Genomic DNA, 18,344 nt, shown 5'->3' with positions numbered 1-18,344 from the left:
CATTGGTAAATTGTTTGTCTCTCAGCTACATGTATAATGTTTGCATTGCACATGTAAAATGTATTTCCATTCCAAGACTTTACATGCCTTTATAATTAAACTGTAGGCCCTTCACATGCCAGCCTAATTGCTTTGTTGATTTATTCTTTGAAAGAAACGCACAAAGCATGATGTTGTTCCTTTATTTGCTCTCTTCATTCAATTCAAGGTTGTATTTGTTTGAGTTGGCATTCACCTGTACACATTTTTTTTTTCTGGAGAATAACACCATTGTGATATACATGTAGCCTACATGTACATTTACTGCTGTGCAAAATTTGGTGAAAATGACATGGATTTAATTTTAACTGTGGAACGTCCTTAATACATATGTACTTTATATCCTCCAAATTTAAGGTTATTTCATGTTGAAATAAAACTTGAAAGAATGCCTTTACAGTAAGGGAAAATATTGTCAGATTTTTATTTTATTTTCAAAATCTTCTAGGTACTAATATTGACAATGTGGGCCTTCATTTGTGGGGGTTATACATTGCCAATAAAAAACAAGGAACTCCCTGGCAATATTTTTTTTTTCATAGAAACATAACCTGACAGCAGGGGTGTGTCTAATAAACGGGTGTCCTTTGTTGTAGACCTACACTTGAATAATAGGAAGTAATTTCCATAAGTAGGCCTACTGCTCTTGGTTTCATATTAATTTATGAATATGATTTATCAACATATTTAATAAGGAAATAACTTTTTCATAAAGTAAGATACATGTATGTGATTATATCCTAATAATGTGTACCTGTACTTAAGATGTGGTTTTGATATGTTATTAGCTCAAAGTCTGGTTTATATACATGTACATGTATGCCTACATATTCTCAACAGGGGCTACGGTACCAGGGCCCAGGGTGTGGGTACATGCACTTCAGCCCCCACTTTTCCCAAAACCGTGTACAAAAACATGAAAATGACCATTGTGATTTTGAATGTTTGCATAAGTCAGTCCCCTCTTTCAAAACCATTCCGCTGCCCCTAATCAGTAACAAGTAACTGTCTTTTGCTATTGGTCAATAAATCAAAGATATTGAAATACTATTGAAAATACTTTTCTTTCATACATGCATGGACCTACATGTATTTGTGATAGCTAGGTCCATGATACATTCAAGTTGCAACTGCAAATTTAAGTTTGGACATTTATAAAGGTTTATTTCATTTTTGTACAGTGTACATCATGTTCATGAAATCATATTTTGTAATCTTGTTATGTACCTGTGCTTGTCAGGTGTTTTATATGAACATAGCCTTTGCCCCCTACTGCACCCACCCACACGGTGTACATGTATGTAACTACAATAGTAGTGTTGTTTAGTCCATTTCATCATCACTAGTCGGATTCAGAGCTACCCTTTTGTTGTGGGTACAAGACAAATTCCCAACTGACAATTACTTGTTGACAATAGACTGTTTAAAGGGCATCCAGTGGTATAATCCCATGTTGCCAAAGTTTACATGGTGCAGGTAGGCGTAGAAAAAAGGGGTGAAAGGGCATTTTGTTAAAAATCTGAACTCAGGGAAAATTTAAAGAAAAGTATCTTTGCAAAATATAGAGATGAGATATCTAATATTACTCAAGATTCTAGACTATTTGCTCCCAAAAGTGGCAGCTGCATGATGTTCCTTCCAGCTGCTAAACCGTTCACTCATAATTGTACACATGCAAACAGCAGGTTTTGTAGCTAGTCTTTGCGTGGAGGCACACCTGCTTATCAAAGTTTCAGTCAGGATATTTGCCTGCATGTAGACTCCCAGCAAGGGGCGGGGGCTATGACAAGGTGGTGGTCACATGCTACATTTACATGAAGGACAGACAAAATTTAATGAAATAACTGTGAAAGGTGTGTTCAAAATGCAAAAATCAGGGGGAAAGGGTTTAGTTTTCAACAGCCTGGATAAAGAGTAGGCCTACAATGTACATATATACATTTTTTCTTTCACCAACGTGAAAATAGGTTATTAGGGTTTTTTGAAGAAGAAGAAGGGGATGAAGAAGGAGAAAAAGAGAAGTACAGTGAGTGGAATACAAAATATTGCACAGTGAATAAAATAACATTGCATTCAAAATTTCAAGGCATGAAATTTACTTCTCTGTAATCATGGAGCAACATGTACATGTAGCTCCATGGTATAATCACAAACCTACAATACATGTACATCCAAAAAGTTTGATGGGTGATTGTTTAATTTCCTTATGAGACTTGCTGTTATTGAATATTTGATTTGAGAGAAGAAATAAACTGATAAAAACACATTTTAAAACAAAGAAAAAATCTACTTGGTCCCATGTCCCACTCTTTCAATTTCTGTAGCTCGACCCGTCCATCGGTGGTCCGGAGAGGGGAGGAAAAATGCTGTGATGTAAAATAGGCACACTTACGGACCAGGGGGGCGTTTCATGAAAGGACTTGTCGGACGTTTTATCCGACAAGTCCCATTTTATCCAACAGTTACCATAGGAACAGTGCCTCTCAACCAATCAAAATCATGGAAAGATGTCAGATCTGACAACTTGTCGGATGAAAATATTGATGAAATGCTCCCCAGGTTCTTTTGCCAAGCTAATCCACTATTCCATTTAATTCTCATCAAGGTTCCAACTGGATTCGGGGCCGGCCCCCGGGCCACCGATTTCCAGATGTAACCGGGGTCTAAGTTTTATTGCAACTATGCTATTTTTACAAGCTGATTAAATAGGAGCTGAAAAGGGGCATTAAAAAATCATTTCCCCAAAGCATGCTACAGTATGTAAACGGGCACACATATATTTATGAACATTACAGATCAATTATAATAAACTGTAATATGTATGTAATGAATAATGTCACACTCAAAGTTTTCTGTTGTACAGGGTTATTTCCGATTCATTACTCCTCGATTCCAATTACATGTAAGACTCCATTGTTTATTCTTCTTCACTTGTAAGGCCTTTCATTCTGTGGTGTACATAAGTGATTTATCATGTACATGTATGTATGATTTATCATGGAGTACTATATTGTACTGTAGATGACTAAAATCAACTATGCGCCATATAGATTCATGAGCCAAAGATACATGTAGGAGGCAAAACTAGGGCAATGTAAATAACTTTGATCATGACTCTGTGTAGGCAGGCACATTTGATTGGCATGTGTCTACAAAATAAATGTGACCTGATGATCTACATGTACAGTGCATAGTTTATTCAATAATTTCTTTTCTTAATTGTCTTTATCTCACCCCTTCTTCCCAGGAGAACTTTGGAGTCTGGATACATATTTTTGAAATGAAAACAAAACGTGTTTTTGTACTGCACTTTAGACCTGTAGATAAGGAAGATTAAAGTGGGATTTGATTGCCTTTTCACATGAATTCTTAAATGCTTAATACACACACTCTGTAGAGTATCAAATTTTAACTAAATTATTTTGATGCAACAGTAAAAAATCAAATTATTATTCAAATATCAATTATTTTTCAACTATTCTTATGCAACTGTGTAGAATTCAAATGATTACTCAATCTTTGTTAGTTGACTTGTTGGGAATTTCTTTTTTGATTATTAGTATCTCCATGTACATGGTAGATTTTTATTTTCTGTTCTACATGTATCTCACACTTTTTTATTGTTACATGTACATACTTGTGTCATTGTAATACAGTACAAATTTCAAGAAAATGTACATTAAATTATAAGCGGGTTTGAAGTTTAAATCCAAGTACATGTATGATATGTTTCCTTCTAATTTTCAATCTTCTGATTATACATGTAATATTATATTTCTTTACTCATTTGCATTGTAAACATTTGATAGTAAAATGAATTATGTAATCAAAGGTATATCAATTTACATTGTTGGGAATTTCATGTACATGTAGGCCTACACCATGGACCTAAGTAGTAGGTCTGGACATGCCAACTCAAAATCACAGCCCATGATAAAACTATTTTCAGCAATACTTTGCCCTGGATTGCATTAAACTTGCAAGATTTTCTATTTAGTTTGTGTTTGCAAATGGGGATTATTCATGAATTATTAATAGTTCATAACATAATTTTTATTGTGTTTTCTCTTTCTTCAGGATGGAAATTTCAGTGGAGATTCTAAACCAATAGCAAGCATGAACATTCAGCAAGCCTGGGATAAGGGATATACTGGTGCCGGAATCGTCATCACAATCATGGACGATGGATTGGAATATACTCATACAGATATCAGGAATAGTTATGTGAGTATGATCGTGAAGATTGTACATGTATAAATGATTATACATGTAATGATTGCAACTCAGAGTGCACTTTTTTATATGCGTCTGCTTAAAGTGCCATTATTCAGGCCTGCATTATTATTTAGTTACAAAATTAGAGTATGGCCATTCAACATAAGCTGCCAAAACTGAATTGATCATTTGAACCCTGAAGAATGAAACATTGTTTGCCAAACTATATTTCATACATTTCTATCAATATTTAATTTAACCATAGTTTTATACATTGAAAGTAGTAGCATGATCATTGTTTATGTTTATGCCTACTCATATATATAATTTTTCTCTCGCCTGCATAGCAGAGCGAGAAAGCACCGCTTGTCAGATAAAATCTTAACCGAAGATTAAGTTTTTGAAATGACATCATAACTTATATAGAAAGTATATGGACCTAGTTCATGAAACTTTGCCATAAGGGCAATGAAGTATTACTGAATATCCTGCCTGAGTTTCAGGTCACATGACCAAGGGCAAAGGTCATTTAAGGTCATTGAACTTTTGCCATATTGGGAGTATTTGTTGAATTACCATCATAACTCCATCCATGATAACTCTGAAAGTGTATCTAGTTCATAAATCTTGGACATTAGAGTAATCAAGTATCGCTGAACACCCTGGCGAGTTTCAGGTTACATAACATGACCAAAGTCAAAAGTCATTAAGGTCAATAAACTTTGGCCATGTTGGAGGTAATTGTTAAATTGCTCTCATACCTTTGAAAATTTAAGGATATAGTTCATGAAATGAAGACATGAGGGTAATCAAGTATCACTGACAAGTCTAAGGTCACATGATCAAGGTCAAATGTCATTTAGGCTCAATGAACATGTAGTATTATATCATTATAAATCATGTTATTGCTGAATAATTACTTTATAGTAGTTTTCTGAGTCCACACTGCTGCTACATGAATATTGAATCACGTAATGCTGGCGAGACTGCCAGAGGCACCCCACTTGTTTTAAACTGTTATTGTTAGGGCCTATACTTCAATCTTTCTTTATCATTGTTATCCAAGCTCTTTTGGTAAATCAAACATTTATCAGTATCATAACTTTTGATGCACTGTACATTTTTTTCTACACTAGTCCAGATATTCAATGTGTTGATTGTGCAGTATTTCAGTATAACACAAAATTAAAAAGGCATTGCTGATACACATTAGATTTCAATTAGTCACCCATCACTTGTCTGTTTATTAGTCGTTACCGACGAAGGTTAACCATAAAATGTAACTGAAATACATTGTAGGCCTGTCCTTGTCCATGCTACAAGCTCACCATGCATTATTGATTTGTATTTCCCTCTGCTGACTTCATTAAAAAGCTTAAAGGATAGTGGGCTTGTTACATGTTTATTGACTGAATGGATTTGAAGGGAACTGGTTATACAATGTACATGTATTGGACACATGCATTTTGTATTTGACTATACTAGATATGAAAACATTCAAAACAGTATGTTACAGGGAATTCAATATGTTGAATGATTTCACCAATGAATTCAGCAGTCTTAAGAAAGTATAATATAGTTGTGTTGAAGCTCTTCTCTTGACCCTTGATATCCCTAGTGATGAGAACAACTTATACCCTATCATTTTCAAACCAATGAAAGCAAATTATTCTATGGTTAAATTAAAGAAGGATAATTCACAGAAACTGAAAAGTTTTTCCACTGCACATAAAATACCTCCACCCCCTGCTATTCTTCATTTTTATAGAGTGTAGAAAAATGAGTCATCTGTGACAATCAAATCATTGTCCCTGTTGGTTAAAAGCAGACTGTAAAGAATGTTTGAAAGTCCAAGGTGAGGTTAACCCTGAATAAAGAAACATATTTTATACCCAATCTTAAGCCAAATTACCAATACACCGTATGCCATAGCAATTTGAGCACCCCACATAAGTTCTAAGCTGCTCATATTGTTTGCTGATTCTCATCTTGGATGCAATATTTTGATAATGTATGCTCAGAAGAATGAGTTTTCCACAGTTAAAACAGTTTTACACAGTTATTAAAAAAAAAGATGTGTACATTTTCCTTCCAAGCACAAATGACCATGTTTTTATTTCAATCAAGGCAACAAATTTCTAATTGTTTTATGGAAATGAATAGGATTACAATCATTTCTGTATTAAATCTGCAGAAGAGGGTTAATAGTATTAAATTATATGTTGGAGATTGTGATGTGCCTGGTGGTCGTGGTGGGGGGAGGGGCAGTGTCACATGTCACTGCAATTGAGTCATGTGGCCAGTAAATAAGACAAATAATGAAAAAAAAATCAATATTAACGTGTAATTTGCATACAATATATATCAATGAAGTTTGATTAGAAAGTACATGTACAACAGGTGAATTCTCTATTTAGGCTTTAACAAATTGCATTGAAGTGTTGCCTTTCTTATTTTGATTTTTTTTGTGGGGGGGGGATGTGAGTTAAATGAACAATTACAAAGCAACTTTTCATAATCCAAATTTCAGGGATTGAGTAGGGTTCATTCTTAGGGTATCATTTGTTTGATTCAGCTTTGATGTTTGGCATGTTATTGTTAGTACCTTTATAGGCTTTTTACACAGGATTTTCTTAACCCCGGACTATCGCTAACCCCGTACTATCCTTAACCCCGTACTATTTATTTTCCTTTTCACACATGCCAAATTGTTTTTGCTAACCCCGGATAAGGAATGCTTGCTTTTTACACATGAAACTCGCTAACCCCGGACTATTGGTAGCTCATGAATATTCACGAGCGCACTGAGGGGTCATTCGGGTCATATCCAAAATCGCTGACTTCTAGCGCGCGCGTTTTTTTTCATCGCCGTGATCGCTGTTCATGAATATTCATTATACTTACCTCTGATTGGACAACAGGGCCGGCTCTGTTGCGGGACATGAATGGGAGCGCTTAGCCCACTTTCGTTTTACACATGCGATCTTAACCCCGTACTATTGCTCTTAGCACCGCAATTGGTGGGATAACCCTGCTTTTTTGCAGGGCCAAATAATCCCGTACTATAGGTGGGGTTAGCCCACTTTGCAAAAACGCTGTGTAAAACGAAAGTGGGCTAAGCTTAACCCCGTACTATAGGTGGGGCTAAATTGCCATTTAGCCCCACCAATAGTACGGGGTTAAGGAAATTTTAGCCTGTCTAAAAAGGGTATTACTTTGTGTTCAGGCACTAATACAGTTGATGCGGCTAATTTAGGTTTTATATTTAATATAGACATGTACAGGCCAACATACATGTAGTAAAGTTATTTTTCATAGTCAAATGACAGAATTAAATCTCTGAGAAGAGTCATTTTGTTTGAGTTCAAAAATTGATCTTTTATTTAGATCATTGTCAGGAACTGATTTGTTCAATAAAACAGGTATTTTTATAAGCTGATACAAACAAACTAGCCTTAAAAGGTTCATATGCTTTAATAAGGGGGAGGCAAAATTTATTTGTAAGTAATTTAGGGTAAAGACACACCTACATGTAGAAATACTTAAAGGGGGAACAATGTAAAAAAAAAGCACATTCAATTTACAATAACATACATGTAGATTAAAATCCAGACACAGTACTTTATAGTGTATATTCTAAGCATGTCAAATCAGAGTCTGTGCCTGAAGACTAATCCCTTGAGAGAACAATAGTTGGAATTCATCAAGGGTTGGTAGGAGGTCATCCATTGCACCTCTCTTGATCATTGCTCCTGTCTCCATTGTCTGATGCTGTGATGGTAAACATACCTTCATACCAGTGGGCAATGTACAAATATAACTCTTGTCCATTTATAGCTGACTGTTGTTGTGCCCCTTCTCTTTGAGGTATACTATACATGTAGGCCTTGACTGAACCATATACATGTATACATAACTTATACATCCAGACATTAGATTAATTAAGATGTAGGGGTGTTTGGACATTAAAATTTAGTGACTCTTGAAACCATTTTATTATGCCAGTCGCAATTGCTCCAGTGAAGCACATAAAAATCATCTGGGGAGCGTTTCAGGAATTGTCAGACATTTCATCCGACAAGTCCTGTTTTATCCGACAGTTACCATAGTAACAGTGCCTCTCAGCCAATCAGATTCAAGGAAAGTTGTCAGATCTGACAACTTGGAGGACAAAAATGTTGATGAAACACTCCCCTGGTATAGTAATTTATTGATTATCATCTCTTTTCCTTCTTGTTTGTTCTTGTACATGTAGGATGCTGCTGCCAGCTATGATTTTGTTTCACGTGATGCAGATGCCATGCCCAGGTATATGAGAGCTCCAAATCCTGAAGAAAATATGTAAGTTTAAAGATCTTAAACAATTTCTTTTAATTAATTGATAAGAGGCAATAAAGAGATATTGCCTTCATTGACAAATCAAAAGATTGACTGATCCATCTGTCATTTCTAAAGAGAAAATTGAAATATAAAGAGTGCGGAATTGAATTTTGACATTTTACTTTTGTAAATTTGGTCCATTTAATCTTGATTTTTTATAAATCTGAAACAGTTGAAAAATTTGTCTGAAAAATGGGTTTTTATGTGAACTTCCATGCAATTGAAAGTTTAATTTATTAAATAAATTTGTTTGTTTTTGTTCCCTTTAGGCATGGAACCCGATGTGCTGGTGAGATAGTGATGCAGCCAAATAATAGTAAATGTGGTGTCGGCATTGCATATAATGCACAGATTGGAGGTTAGTATTGGAAGAGGAATGATGGCATGTTCTTTTTAATGTAGTGTGAAGTGTTTACATGTTAGCCTTGTGTAACATGGTTTACACTTTAATTTAATGCCTGAAACCAACTTTTATAACTGTATTATTTTTGATCATTCAGTGAAAAGTATCAACATATTGTGCAAAAGATTGGGGAGAATGTTAATATGACTATGAACTGAGTTTGAGTAAAGTCATTGCTTAAAATCATCCATTTCATGAAATTTGAAGAATATAAAAGTTTTATTTGTGATGTAGCAGTCTAAAAAAATTGTCATAGGCCTAGATGAGTACGAGACCACCACCCATTATATATAACTGATTAGTCATTTGTTACATTTACTCTCCTTTCATCAGGAATCCGAATGCTTGATGGTCTAGTGACAGACGAGATGGAGGCATCATCGTTATCTTTCAACTATCAGCATGTTGATATATACAGTGCTTCCTGGGGTCCAGATGATGAAGGTTTCACTGTCGAAGGACCAAACTCTCTTGCGAAGAAGGCTCTGGAAAAAGGAGTGAAACTTGTAAGATGATATTTTTGTATTTCAAATTAAATGATGAGGTTGATGGTGATTGCAATAGGGATGGTTGTTGGTGGTATGACAATTTCTTTGTGTTATCACCTTATTTCATGGATTCACCCAGTAAACAGCTCAAAGCTATTCATTCTAGTCAGGTGAATCAGGGCACCATCTTACAAAGAGGTACAATTGATCCAATCAACCTCAGCTGTATGGAAATCCATCAATGCAAAAAAAATTTCTTCAGGAAATTTGCACAATGTTCTTTGCAAACAAAGAGAAGCGCACTGAATTTTCAAGAAAATGATGAATGTATATAATGTACATCATACTGAGAAAATATTTTGAACAAACGTACATTTTAGATGTTGACGTTGCTGGCTTTTCATAGTTGTTTGATTGGATCTATCACAAATCTTTGGGCCACTGAACACACTTTTCTTCTGTTTCATATGATTCCGATCAGTGCCCGTCACTTGTTCAAACACTGAACAAAAACATAAAAAATCTTGGCCCTTTTTTAAATTTTTGCAATAGAAATTGGATCTTTTCTCATTCATCAGATAATGATAAAACATCTTTGTACATTGTTTATTATATTATGATTGTTACAGCATATGCATGCACTCTTTGTTGCATTTGCACATTATCCTACATTAACTCCACTTGCCCCATACCAGTATCCTATCCAGGACCTTTAACCTATCCTTTTCAAGTCTTGGTCAAGTGTTGGTCAAATTAGTCAAGCAAATTTAGATCAATATCTTGCCAAAGGACATAGGTGCTGTACATTTTTTTTTATTTGAACAAGGAAAATAAAGGAGGCAGTGTTATCATGGCATGAGAGTCAATCAGTAACCTTTCATTCAATGGAAAATTTTGATTAAAATGAAAAATAATGAGATTTTCAATTTCATCTTTCAATATTCTTTCTCTTCAGGGAAGGGATGGTAAGGGGTCTATATTTGTGTGGGCTTCTGGGAACGGTGGGATGCACCTTGATGACTGCAATGCAGATGGCTATGCCAACAGCATCTACACACTGGTAGTAAGTAGCACCACTGAGAACCAAGACAAACCATTCTACAGTGAACATTGTGCAGCAAGCTTGGCATCAACGTTTAGCAGTGGAAACAAACAACAAAAGATGGTGGTAAGTCTACTTAAAATCCTGTTTCAGTTTATTTATCCATTCCTGAAGATGGTCTGAGATTAACAAATTTAAACTCAACATGACTATATTCTGAGTTATATTTCCACACATTTTCAATTCTGTTAGAATATTAGATTATGTTTGTTCTCTGTTTTGTTACACTGAATACAATCAGTTTGTGAAATTGAGCATGAAATTATGGTTGGTCGCTTGCTTTTATAAAAAAAAGATATGTATAATGTATAATTCTCGATATAAAACATAAACTTGATATGAAATAAACAGTTTAATAACTAAATTTTTCAAAACTTTCTCCTCTGACTTGTTTAGGTGACAACTGATTTACATGATGAGTGTATTGGAAACTTTACTGGGACATCAGCATCAGCACCTATTGCTGCAGGCATTGTCTCTTTAGTCCTTGAAGCCAAGTAAGTTCCTTCTCTCATACCAGCTCTCTCAACCTTGGTTAGTCCCATACAGTATACATGTTCATGTACCGTGAGGCCTAATGTGCATTCATTTAAGTTGTGTATAATAATCTAATCTTTAAACTACAACAGCTGAAAAGTTCATATCATATGTCTTCCTCAGGATATTGCTTTGATTAATAGAGGGAAAACATATAATCCCTGCAAGAAACATGTATAACAGACCTTATGCAGTGACACATCAAGCCTCTATCTTAGAGGCTGAAGCCATTGCCATACTGCAGCTGGGTCAACTCTCTTTAACCTGTATCCCTATAACCTCAGAGGGAGTGCGCTTCGAGATTATGATGTCATATGTAAAGTCTAAATCAAATAAATCATTGATAAAATCCAGTTCTAGAAGAAAGCATAGATGTTTTTGTTAATTTTACTAGGAAGAAATGAATACATTGATGATTTTTATTTCTCTTTTTTTTTCGTACAGTGGTAATTTAACATGGCGTGATGTCCAGTACTTGGTTGTAGTCACATCAAAGCGCCACCAGTTGACAGGAGATTGGATGACAAATGGAGCAGGTTATGAAGGTAAGTCATTACCATGGCAATAGATAATCAAAATTAAATTCTGTTCATTCCAAGGTCACGTTGAGTGTGAATCATCTTTAAAACCTACTTGCACCAATTAAAAAACAATGAATTTTCTATTTTGACAGTATGTTTTATTTTACTGAAAAAAATAATAATTGCCAAAGTATTTTTCCTTTCTTTATGTCATAACCTTCAGTTGGATGTCCTTGTTGAGATATGAGAATTTTTTAGGAAACGAGTTGATATGACTGACTCCATGATGGCATCAATTCATTGGTGCTATAATAATTTACTATTATTAGACCATTTGGAACCTGGCAGAGGAGATGTTTAATGGTGTTTGATAATATCTTGTTACTTAGTACACTCCACTTTACAATATAGTGTACTACAACTATGACATTCCAGAAAAATTATTTTTGCATTTTTGCATTTTGGATGCAATGTAGTGTGATGACAAACATGTACAACCCCAACCTTATGAGAATCGGCTCAATATGACCACATGTTGAGAAAGCTCCATTGGATTCTTTTGGTCTGGTTATAAACCACCGAATTCTATTGATTTCATGGGGATGATTAAGTATTCAATGGTGATACCTTGACTGCCATGAACCAATTCTTGTCAATTTGGTATGTTGAGACGTTTCACAATGCTATACCTAAATATATGGTCATGAAAGTGCTGAAAATTAGCACACACAAAAAAAGATAGATGTGTGTGTGTATTTGAGTTTTGTCAGACGTGCATCAATCAGATATGATTATTTACATCTGGGACCGACCTTTAACGTCACCATCTGAAAGACATGACCAGGGCTCGAACCTCTGCATCAATTTGTAACTTCCCCACAGCTTGGATTACAGGCGCACGCCACAACGCCCAGTTAGATAGATGACATCATGCTTGCTACTTTATATCCTTTTACTCCTGGCAGAGTTTCATGTGAGCCTTTTCTTATTGTTATTTTGTGTTCTCGTTGCTTGACAGTGAGTCATTGGTTTGGCTTTGGATTGATGGATGCAGCAGCCATGGTGGAGAAGGCTAAAACATGGGAGAATCTACCAGAACAGCTCACATACTCCAAGTTTGCAGACAATGTCAATCAAGGACCAAGGAATAGGTACTCATTATCCTGTCAATATTATTGATTGATTTGTTCTATTTCTCACTTTGATAACATGCATGAGCATATTTGTTAAAATGAATTATGTGGATTGACTGAAGCTGTATTTGGTCATCATTTATACTTCTCATTTGTAACAACAGTTCTTCTTTCATTACTGCATTTTTATTTGAAAGTAATAAAGCACTAGCAAAAATCATTAGATATGTTATAAGAAGTTCGAAAATTGCTTATCTGCATGTAAAAATAGTGAATTCTATATTTATATCATGTTAAAATATTAGTCAGCATTTTCCTTGAAACATCTATGTATCCATCGACCCATACTGATAATAAAGTCAAAGTTATAGGTCTAAAGTCAAAGTTATAGGTCTAAAGTCAAAGTTATAGGTCTAAAGTCATAAAATGTGATCACTTTTTACAGAGGCAACCAGACCTAGTGTACATCTTAAGATTTAGAATATTGCAACCAAATATGTTATGATTAAAAGTGCAAATGAAAATGAAATTTGAATCAAAAGAAAAGCAATTATGAAAAAACAAAAGAATAAATCAACAACATTTACTTGAGTAACAAGTATAAAGAGAGACCGAGTCCCCCCCTTCCTTGATTGCAAAAAATATGTAAGGGCCTCATTACACAAAGATTGGTAATCAATGTATCATGATCTTGATTGGACATTTTGTGATGAATTGTAAAACCTCTTTGTTTTTGGACCCTTAACTATCCAGATTTTAAGAGATTTGATAGTGCCAATTTGTCTTTTAACTTGCACGGATATTTTGATTGTAGTTTGATTTGAAAGCATGTGGATTATATTGTCAGGTATTCATCATTTGATTTTGAGGAATGTGTTATGCTGGATCTTTGTCATTGATTGATATGAATAGTCATTGAAAATATTCATTTTTACTCTTCCATTTCCTCCAGTATTTCTGACATCTTTAGGTAAGAATGCATGAAGATTCTGTTATCCTAGAACCATGCTTGCTGAAACCTATGCTTTATTGAACTGATGTTATAGGTTCTGTTTCATTAAACACAGCAGTTCCAAAAAATAGATTATGGCGGATCTTCTTTTTGGAATAGTCAGTCTCCTTATTTAAGAAAAGGAAGAAAAAAGAATAGGAAAGAAAAATTAAAAAAAAAAAAAGATTTTCCATGATAATGCTTTACAAGATTATTGTCTCTCTGTTTAGAAAAAAATGCTTGTTTGTGCCTGCACATTTATTTGCTAGACTTGAACATATTTATACACATTTATCTATCTCTGCTCTAAGGCATGAAGAATTTCAAAAAACTTTAAATTTCGAATTATTCATCTGTCTTTTCTGTTTCATCAATCTATCTTCACAATCGAATCAACATCCTTGCATGAAGTATGAATATCCAAATTAACTCTGATATGAATGCTCTGTACTGTTGATAATATTGCTTGTGACTATATGAATGATGCAAAATTAAGCAAAATTTTAAATCTGACCAGCTGTAGCTAAAATGTGTCCTTCATCCAAATTACCTATAAACAGTAAATGTTTTATTGCCATTATTTTTTAAAACATTTTAGAAACTGGTAAGAACAGATTTTTAGCTTTCAAAATATGATGTACAGGCTCAAACCACCAATAAGTCACATGCTATGGACCTTGGGGAAACAGCTGAAATTGTAATTTTGGCTGAATTTATTGATATGCTGTTTTTGATAGAAATTGAGGTTTTTCATATCTTTCTATCAAAGTTTGGGATCACAGTCTGCCCTCAATTTTTTTTTATTTTGAAGTGACTCTTCATTTTCACAAGCTGGCAACCTCATGAATCAAAACAATCCAGGTGTCTAAATGATGTTTGCTTAGAAACATCTGTATAAAGTGCCCTACAAATGTAATTATGATTATTATCCATCCCTTTCACAATTCTTAATCTGCTGCCTCAGGTTTATTTTGGTTTATTCTGAAGGCATTTAAATCTGCTGTCCCCCCATCTGATTTGATGAAGTCAGTTCTTTAAGTAATGTATTTTGAGACAAAGGTCAAATGTAGAGTGTAATGCTACAGATGAAAATTTGGAGTGTCTGGGTGCTTTTGATATGCTTTCATTCATTCTTATCTACATATAAAGTGAAATATCAAACAAGGTATTGAACTGACTTTTGAGAGAATAGGAAACAAGTCCTAATCCTAAGTTTAATCTGATAATCCATCCACCTCTGTTGCTATTGAATGCTCTACTGTCCTTATGCAAAGACAGCTCAGGCTTCTCTTTTGTTCCAAACTTTAATAAAGAGCTCCTTTTTGTGAGTGGAGGTTATGGATTCTTAATTGTCTAATGTGTATTTTAGAAAGGGGGTGGGGTAGTGTTGACAAATTTGGATAAGTCTTATGGAAACTGGAGTGCTGAGGATTTTTTTATAAATAAATTTTGTTGAAATATTGGTTGTTTTGAGGTGGCAGGCTGAAACAGTCAGAAAGCTTGACAAATTGTGAAGTGTTTTGATCTGTGTTGGATTTCCAAAGTATGAAAAAGGTTGATTAAAAAAGAAATCCTCATTAATAATGAAGGGGTTATTTAATTGAGCTAGACATTGCACAATCTTTGAATATACATTCTCATGGTCAGCTGTTTGACAGCTTTGGTAATCAATAGAACTTTAATCCTCTCAGAACCAAAACCTCGGTTAGAAGCAAAATTGATTTTGGAAAAGGTGAGAAATGCCCAAGCCTACATGTAATTCAGATAGGATTTTTGGCCTGTAATGAGAGTGGTAATATCATATTCAAATTCAGAGAAGTGTAAGTTGTAAACCATATCTGACCTTCAGGTTTTGTCAGATGAAAGATTGATGTATTTTCTTGAAATAATCCTTACTTTCCAATTTTAGCTCTTTACATTAAAAAGTCCCATGCAGCTTTTCAGTTATTTAGTTTTGAAGGGTTATGTCCTGCATGAATGGCTTTATATTTCTTATCATTATAGGTATAATGCAGAATGTAAAATGCAAAATGCACGTGTTCTACAATCTTAGAAGAAGTGTGTTAAAAACAGGAAAAACCTACTGGCTTAAGCTCTTTATATTTCACTCATTTGTATAGTCATGCTTGCATAACTATATTTTTGAAAGTTTTTGGATTAAACTAGTGACTTAACTTTCTACCAGCATGTCTAGCTTTCTTTTTGATATATTCATAGACTAAATATTTCATCTGCATGTACAGGTATATGAATATTCCTAACTTATTTGCTTCATGCTTTAAACTATTATTGCATGCCCTTTCATTGAAATTCAGTATTCAAGCTCTGAAATACCAAAGTGTGGCTGAACATTTGATGCTTGCAGATCTTGAAATTTTGATTTTTAGATGTTGGTGGATATAACATATATCTAATAGAAATGGCATTTAAAGCTGGAAAACACAAAGATCGGTCAATATTCAAGAATGGTCAATCTTATGTGATGTTAAAGGTTGTGTCTGAAATTCAGTGCACCCCGTAAGTCAATGGACTGTTGAAATTGGATAGTCCTTGTACAAAATTGACAGGTTTTAAAGGATTGACTAGTCATTGTAGTTGATGGATTAAATTAAATCAAAGAAATATTGTTTGCAGAGAAGGCAAAAATGTTTCTTGTGAAAGATTTCTTATCTCTCTTACTCTATTGAGCTTTTGTTGTACCCCCTTAGTATTTGTTTTGAATGTCTGTGATATTTTTCTAAGAAGTAAACTATACACTCCTGATTTATGATATATTCTTGGAGAATGAGTACTACAGTGTAGTACTAATTTCGATGTCAACCCAAGTGTAATATGCATAATTATGACCACTTTTATGTTCAAATTGAACTGCAGAATTATGATGATTCTAGAAGGTTACCTATTGCTATGGCACTAATTCTGATTATTTTTTTGTTAGCTGTGCTATTTGTATGAGGGTAAATATGGAATAATTTTTTTACGAATTTTACCAGTCAGTCCAGACTATTCAGGGAAGGTATGGGAAACTATGTAGAGCATGTTTTCCATCAGTTTCCTATTATTTTTTTTGCAGGAAGTGCCCCTGTCCCCTCTCCTTTTAAATTTAAATAAGGAAAGGAAAGGTTCTACACATTATGCTTTCTCCCCCCGAAATATGTCCCCCCATCTAATCTTGGGTATTGGATGGACTATTATTTTTGCCTGTTTGATCCTGCATTGTTGTTGATTATTTCATGGTGTTAAATCCACACCTAACCAATGCTAATAATACTGTCTCTAGCTCCTGCTTTTAGTATCTCAACGCCCTTATTCTTTAATCACAGAAGGTTTTTCAACAGGGGTCCAAGGTACTTCACCTCCAGCTTTGAAGTCCAAGATTGCAAGGATCCGTTCGCCGGTAAACCCATCCGTTATTTGGAGCATGTCCAAGTGACTCTGTCATTAAAGGCCTCTGTACGTGGGAAAGTCAAGGTGGAGCTAACCTCCCCCTCTGGTACCACCAGCACTCTACTCAGCAACCGCACTAATGACGTCGCTGGCAAAGGCTTCAGGCTCTGGACCCTCATGACTGTTCACTTCTGGGGAGAAGACCCCAACGGAGCATGGCTCATTAAAATTGGAAATGGCGAATACAACAGATGTAAGTGCCTGTGTTGACTACTTTCACATCTTGTGTATCATAGTGAGATAAGCAGTAAAAAAAAATGCTCAAGAGATATAAACAGTGTGAACTCAAAGCTATAATCATACTAAACAATGATAAAAGTTATAGTCTGTTATTTAGTGCAATAAAGATTGAATATTTTTTTCTTCAGCTCTTTGGAGAATATTTTACACCAGCTGTAACCTTGCTTACCCGTTTATAGTCGATGAGCTTTTTCCACAGAAGTGTTATTGCAGTCACCTAGTGTGTGAAGTGCTCACATAACTGAGCAAACAACTATGACTTTAGATTGGCGATGACATTTTTCTTGCAGTATGATATGAGATAAGGCATAAATTGAAATTAAAATTCTTGTCTTCTCCAATATAGTAATGGTTTCAACAGTGAGGCTCACTCTGCGAGGAACATCAAGCCTACCTGCTTCTCTGCTCCCTTCCCATACAACGGACACCTTGGAACATGTAGAAACAGAGCAAGAAGAACGAGAACACCAAGGAGCTGAGCTGCCTCTGGACCCGCAACGCCCTTCTGGCCGCCGTCCACAGATATCTCCTTTGAGGGTAGTCTCAGAAACCCTTCAACGAGATGTCCGTGCAGCAAGTTCTTCTTATTCCTGGGACTCCAGCTGGTGGTGGAGTAGTTCCGACTGGGAATCCTACCAACAGTGTCACGAGGAATGCCTCTATGGCTGCTCTGGTCCCAATGCTGATGAGTGCTACAAATGCAGGCATTACAAAGACAGAGAAACCTTGTGAGTTTAGAGAGGAAATAATGATAAACCTACTCTTTTTTATTTAATTCATTATCATTTTGGTAATTTGATATTGCCTTTGGTTACTTTTATGGGTAATACAGTGTACATCTATATTTC

At 35.0% G+C, this 18,344-nt stretch overlaps 1 protein-coding gene across 2 annotated transcripts in view; it reads left to right on the top strand.

Annotated features, from left to right (window-relative positions):
* The window catches only part of LOC121416219 (proprotein convertase subtilisin/kexin type 5-like), a 64,395-nt gene that overhangs the window by 7,460 nt on the left and 38,591 nt on the right, over window positions 1–18,344 (top strand). Inside the window, exons 4-13 of one of the 2 annotated variants that reach the window (XM_041609723.1) lie at window positions 4,117–4,263; window positions 8,510–8,595; window positions 8,904–8,992; window positions 9,371–9,543; window positions 10,481–10,693; window positions 11,024–11,124; window positions 11,609–11,709; window positions 12,704–12,836; window positions 17,136–17,449; window positions 17,843–18,224. In XM_041609723.1, coding sequence (XP_041465657.1) covers window positions 4,117–4,263; window positions 8,510–8,595; window positions 8,904–8,992; window positions 9,371–9,543; window positions 10,481–10,693; window positions 11,024–11,124; window positions 11,609–11,709; window positions 12,704–12,836; window positions 17,136–17,449; window positions 17,843–18,224 — 1,739 coding nt within the window. Of the gene's footprint in view, window positions 1–4,116; window positions 4,264–8,509; window positions 8,596–8,903; window positions 8,993–9,370; window positions 9,544–10,480; window positions 10,694–11,023; window positions 11,125–11,608; window positions 11,710–12,703; window positions 12,837–17,132; window positions 17,450–17,842; window positions 18,225–18,344 lie in introns of both variants that reach the window. The other variant, XM_041609722.1, reaches the window with a different exon arrangement.

This window comes from Lytechinus variegatus, chromosome 5, assembly GCF_018143015.1.
Source record: "Lytechinus variegatus isolate NC3 chromosome 5, Lvar_3.0, whole genome shotgun sequence".
In the NCBI taxonomy this organism is placed as follows: Eukaryota; Metazoa; Echinodermata; class Echinoidea; order Temnopleuroida; family Toxopneustidae; genus Lytechinus; species Lytechinus variegatus.
The sequence above is the reverse complement of the archived record's forward strand: the minus strand, read 5'-3'. Positions and strand labels throughout refer to the sequence as shown.